This window comes from Anarhichas minor, unplaced genomic scaffold, assembly GCF_050575085.1.
Source record: "Anarhichas minor isolate MPS153535 unplaced genomic scaffold, ASM5057508v1 ptg000155l, whole genome shotgun sequence".
In the NCBI taxonomy this organism is placed as follows: domain Eukaryota; kingdom Metazoa; phylum Chordata; class Actinopteri; order Perciformes; family Anarhichadidae; genus Anarhichas; species Anarhichas minor.
In genome coordinates, this window is record NW_027466601.1 from 75,048 (window position 1) to 80,866 (window position 5,819).

General features: G+C 54.1%; 1 protein-coding gene across 1 annotated transcript; it reads left to right on the forward strand.

The window, feature by feature from the left end:
- The first annotated feature begins 300 nt into the window (after positions 1–300).
- Positions 301–4,688, forward strand: LOC142943733 (uncharacterized). Its single transcript, XM_076085426.1, has 4 exons — positions 301–369; positions 631–745; positions 932–2,464; positions 2,737–4,688. Exons 1-4 carry the CDS (start codon positions 301–303, stop codon positions 4,686–4,688), a joined length of 3,669 nt encoding a protein of 1,222 aa, XP_075941541.1.
- Positions 4,689–5,819: the final 1,131 nt, after the last annotated feature.

Genomic DNA, 5,819 nt, shown 5'->3' on the forward strand with positions numbered 1-5,819 from the left:
GAAAGGGGTTGAAATGGTGAAAATACGAATGGGACAGTACTTTGCTGCAATATATCACATTACCACGACAAAAAATCTATGTTCAATTGTGGGTATTTATTTTAACTTTTTACTCCCTGATTTGAACATATTCCAGGCTCTGTCCTCACTAGATGAGAGGTATTTTCAAATAATCTATTCACTTGTTTTTGTCAAAACAGCTTCAATAACAATAACGAAAGGAAATGTTAAATATATGATAAATAAATCTGTGTAATATAATCTCTAGTTCTTTTTCAAACTTCGTTTCGGTGTTTCACTATGGGGAATCGCCTCGGCGTGACCAACTATGGAAGCTCCAATGACACCACGTCTGTCAGTGACAGACAGGTCGGCTGTGGGAGGGCCCCGCCCCGCCCCTACCTATTATTACAGCCGGCTGCCTCCTCGCAAATCATTCTCGCTTTCTTCCCGTGAAGAAACTATAGCTCCCTCAGCGCATCTAGGCTAGCTTGGATTGCTGCTCGACAGTTCACAGACGATCCGTTAGGAATCCGTCGCCGAACGCAGCTCCGGGCTTCAGTCGGGAGTGTGCTGAGTAAGTACTTCGGAGAAGTATAATTAAAACGTTACACAGAATATTTCGAGCAGTGTCCGCGTCAAGGCGAGCTGTTCCCCGACTACCCGGTATCTGTTACCGGTGTGGTCGGTGACTGTGTGACAGTATTTGCGGTGGCTAACGCGTTACGGCGAGCACCAGAGTTCGGTTAGCATTAGCTTGGTAGCCGAGCGGAGTACCCGGAGTTCAGCTAACGTGTCACGGCGAGCGAACTCCTTCGATAAGCTATTCACCCGGGCTAAACCCCGTGTGCTAGCACAATTGGCCGACAGGCTAACGCATTTCGGCGCGCCCTGTACGGCTGATTGTTTACGTATTTCCCTCCCTTTCCAGTCACCATGTCGAAGGCCGCTACCCCCACCAGAGGGTCGGAACCGAAGACCAAAGAGGCTGTGTCCCGCCCGTGCCCTGCGTCATGCGGGGCGTCCATCTCGGGCAGGGACCCTCATCCTTTGTGCATAGCTTGCATGGGCGCGAAACACGCTCATGCAGCGCTGGCTGACCCCCAGGCATGTTTGCACTGTGCGTCAATGCCAGAGAAGACCCTGGAAAGGAGATTGAGAGTGGTGGTATCCAACAAACAGGACCCGGTCCTGTCAGGAACCACCACAAAAGACACCCATCTGCCGCGAGCTCCTTCGAGCTGGGCGGACATGATGGATGCTGAATGCAGGGAAATACCTCCACTTTTCGAGGGGCTCCTCGATGTGGAGCCGGGCTGTGAGGACGCAGAGGGCGATGCCAACTCTGACTTCCTCGAAATGGATGATACGGAGGAGGAGGAGGATGACTCCACTTTTCCTCTCCAACAGCCCAGACCCCCTAGTGCATCCGACGCTGTTTCCCCGATGGACAGCGACTTATACGAGGTCTGCAAACGGGCCGCGTCCAAGTTGGGCATACTATGGCCAGCAGCCCAGGATGCTACAGGGGGGGAGAGAGACCTGTATGACGGTAAGAGGCTCCCACCAGCCCAGCCGCCATCAAAACAACTTCTGCCGGCAGTACCCGCTTGTATGAAAGAAATGAGCAGGTCCTGGTCCAGCCCGTTGAAGAGTAAGCTTCCCACGAGGGGCTACTCAAAGCTGGAAGTCGAGGGGAAGGAGGGACTGGGGCTGGCTGAGCCCCCAGCAGTGGAGCCTTCAGTGGCTTATCACCTCCACCCAAACCGGCGCTCTCTCTCCGCTTCCTCAAACATCTCTCTGCCAAATAAAACAGATCGCCTCACCGCCTCCGTTTTCCAGAGAGTGTATAAATATGCGGCGCAGTCTGTGTGCTCGCTAAATGCTTTGACTCTGCTATCTGCATACCAGGCAGAAATCCTGGAGCAGATGGGCGGTCAGCTGGACACAGGGGCACCTAACCCAACCCTATGGGATGAGATTTGTGTTGTTAACGATCTCATCCTACGCTTATCACGGGGTGCAGTGCAAGGCTGCGATCGTGTAATGGGCCTGGCAGTCTCAGGTGAGAGAGCCCTGTGGCTAAATCTCTCAGGCCTCGGGGATGCTCAGAAGGCAGAGGTCATGGATGCGGCATATGACCCAGCCAAAGGTCTGTTTGGTCCAGCTCTTGAAAAGATGAGAGAGACCAGCACCCTCAGAAAACAAGAAGGCGAGGCCTTTGACCTCTGCTTGCCTCGGAAACACATCCCTCGCGCTCCACAGACACAGAGGGCGGGCTCTGCGGCTACAGCCACAGCAACGAGGTGGAGACAGGAGGGTGCCAGACCGTATAGACAGGCAGCTGGTCAGCAGACTAAACAGCAGCCTCGGTCAGACAACCCCAAACCATGGGGCAAACACTCCTTTGCTGCAGTGGCAGCAAGAAACCGCCCTCCCCACCCTGGGGATGGCAAGAAGAAGCGTACGACCTAACCAGCCTTGCTTCTCCCTCTCCTCCTCCGTCCAAGAAAAGGAAGGAGATGAAGGTGAAACAGAAACCCCGAGTTCATGTTTCAGGAGGGGAGGAGCCTCAGAGGCGAAGGGCAGTACAGTGTCACCAAGCACTTCTACCCAGTTCAGCAAACAAAGAAATAAAATTAGCATTTTTGCAGCCAGGCCAAGAGCCAAGGGCAAAATGCTCTCCCAAAAACGAAATAAAAACAAAACCATGTCATGGCCCCATAATTCCCGCAGGGGGAGCTCACGCTCCTCCGAGGGAAGGCCGCTCCCTTCAGGTAAGGGAGGTGACGTCACCGCAGGGTGTGTGCAGCCCACTCGCTGTCCGGGCGGATCAGTGGCGCGCATGCGCAGTGCACCCCTGGGTTTTGTCCACTATTTCTCGGGGGTACAGACTACAATTCGGTACGAAACCACCCAGATTCAACGGGGTGTTGGTTTCAGTAGCCGAGGGGGATTCAGCTCACGTCCTGGAGGACGAAGTAGCATCCCTGTTAAACAAACGAGCGATCAGGGCTGTCCCGAACGAGGAAGCTCAGCGAGGCTTTTACTCTCGTTACTTCCTCATCCCGAAGAAGGGGGGCTCATCCCTCCGCCCCATTTTAGATCTCCGTGTGTTAAACAAACACCTACGCAAATACACGTTCAGGATGTTAACACACAGAGGGCTCTGTCGCTCGATTCGTCCGGGGGATTGGTTTGTAACAATCGATCTCTCGGATGCTTATTTCCACATCGCCATTTATCCCGCACACCGGAGGTTTCTCAGGTTTGCCTATCAGGGCAGAGCCTACGAGTACTTAGCCATCCCGTTCGGGCTTTCATTAGCCCCGAGGGTGTTCAGCAAGTGTGTGGAGGCGGCGCTGTCTCCGTTGAGGAACAGCGGCATCAGAATATTCTCGTACATAGACGACTACCTAATTTGCTCCCACTCACAGGAGCAGGCAGTCAGAGATTCCGCCACGGTGATAAAACATCTCACGGATCTGGGGTTCAATATAAATTGGAAAAAGAGTCGGATAGAACCCACGCAATGTACAGAATACCTGGGTCTCAAAATAAACTCGCTCTCTTATCGCGTCACGCTGACAGAGGCGAGAGTATTGTCCCTAACTCATTGTCTATCCCTATTCCGACTGTGGAAAGCCGTGTCGTTCAGACTATGCCTTCGCCTTCTCGGCTTAATGGCGTCAGTGATATCTGTGGTACAGTTGGGGCTCCTGAAGATGAGAGCTTTTCAGCGCTGGGTCGCGGCGTTACGCCTGTGCCCTCGCCGTCACCTCAGCCGCAGAGTGAAAATATCACCAGCGTGCGTAGTCGCGCTCCGCCCGTGGGGGGACTCTACGGCTCTCACATCAGGGGTTCCCCTGGGGACAGTGTCATCCAGGGTAACCTTGACAACGGATGCCTCCCTCTCTGGGTGGGGAGCAACCATGTTGGGCAGAACAGTGAATGGCACCTGGGACCCGAGGCAGGCTCAGATGCACGTAAACCTCTTGGAGCTCTGGGCAGTGTTTTATGCACTGAAGCATTTTCAAACATTTCTCCAAGGACGCCATGTCCTGGTGAAAACAGACAACACTACGGTGGTAGCATACATCAACCGCCAAGGCGGCACTCGCTCACTGCAGTTGCACAGGGTGGCTCGGAAGATAATTGTGTGGAGCAGCACCAGGCTCCTGTCCCTTCGAGCAACACATGTTCCGGGCGTTTTGAACAGAGGGGCGGATCTTCTGTCCCGGGGAAATCCTCTGTACGGAGAGTGGACTCTCCACCCGCAGGTGGTGAAGCAAGTTTGGCAGAAATATGGCCAGGCAGACGTAGATCTCTTCGCATCGCGAGAAAACGCGCACTGTCCGCGGTTTTTCTCCCTGTCGGACGTGAATGCACCCCTGGGGGTGGATGCGCTGGCCCACTCCTGGCCAAACGTGCTGCTTTATGCATTCCCCCCTCTCAGCCTGATCTCCCCCACTTTAACCAGGGTGAGAGAACAGGGCTTGTCACTAATCCTGATAGCCCCACGGTGGCCGTCCAAGCATTGGGTAGCAGAAATAATACAGCTTCTAGCGGACGAGCCGTGGCCCCTCCCCATACGCAGGGACCTTCTGTCCCAGGCAGGCGGGGAGATCTACCACCCTCACCCAGACCGGATAGCTCTCTGGGCTTGGCCCGTGAGAGGTGGAACTTGAGCGCAGCAGGCCTGCCTGCACGGGTCATTGACACCATTCAGATGGCCAGAGCCGCGTCCACTCGCTCTCTTTACAGTGGTAAATGGCGGGTCTTTGAGGAGTGGTGCCAGCTGAGGCACACCATTCCGTTTCAGTGTTCAGTGGTGGACCTGCTGGGTTTCTTGCAAGAATTAGTGGATAAGGGTAGAGCCTTTTCTACTATTAAAGTTTATTTAGCGGCTATCTCAGCCTGTCATAGGCTTTGGGGAGAAACCTGCGGGGCAGCATCCTTTAGTATGTCGTTTCATGAAAGGTGCACGCCGTAAACTCCCCGTTTCCAGGCCACTGGTTCCTCTGTGGGATCTCTTGCTGGTGTTGGAGGCTCTCTCTCAACACCCATTTGAGCCTATGGAGACGGTGGGTATGAAGTTTATTTCACTTAAAACAGTGTTGCTCTTAGCTTTAACCACGGCAAAGCGTGTGAGTGACTTGCACGCTTTATCCACTCGCCCTTCCTGCTTGCAGTTCGCTCCAGGGCGGACTAAGGTCTGTATGCGGCCCAACCCGGCTTTTGTGCCTAAGGTGGTGGAGCCGACCTACAGCTGTCCCACGGTGGAGCTTTCAGCTTTTCACCCACCTCCATTCTCCTCAGAGGAGGAACAAAGGCTTAACACGTTATGCCCGGTACGAGCACTACATGTGTACGTGAGTAGATCGGCAGGTTTCAGGAAAGGGGATCAGCTGTTTGTGTCCTGGGCCTCTCCCCACAAGGGCAAGCCACTGTCCCGCCAGAGGCTGTCCCACTGGATTGTAGAGGCGATATCTCTAGCCTATAGTTGTAGGGGTTTGCAGCCCCCACAAGGTTTGAGGGCTCATTCCACTAGGGGTATGGCCACTTCATGGGCCCTGTTCAAGGGTGTTTCAGTGAAAGATATTTGCGCCGCAGCGAGCTGGGCGACGCCGCACACTTTTGGAAGGTTTTACAGGCTCGATGTCTCGGGGCCTTCCTTGGCACAGGCTGTGTTGGAGGCAAACGTGCCAGAGTCCCTGTGATAGTCATTACCAGGCTGACAATAATTGGCTTCGGGTAGTGTCATGCAATCCGGGAGTGGGCTATATCCCCATAGTGAAACACCGAAACGAAGTTTGAAA

Coding starts and splice junctions, on each gene's coding strand:
- LOC142943733 (XM_076085426.1), top strand. CDS start 301: ATGGGGAATCGCCTCGGCGTGACCAACTATGGAAGCTCCAATGACACC. Junction 370..630: donor CGTCTGTCAGTGACAGACAG/GTCGGCTGTGGG, acceptor TATTTCGAGCAG/TGTCCGCGTCAAGGCGAGCT. Junction 746..931: donor ACGGCGAGCACCAGAGTTCG/GTTAGCATTAGC, acceptor CTCCCTTTCCAG/TCACCATGTCGAAGGCCGCT.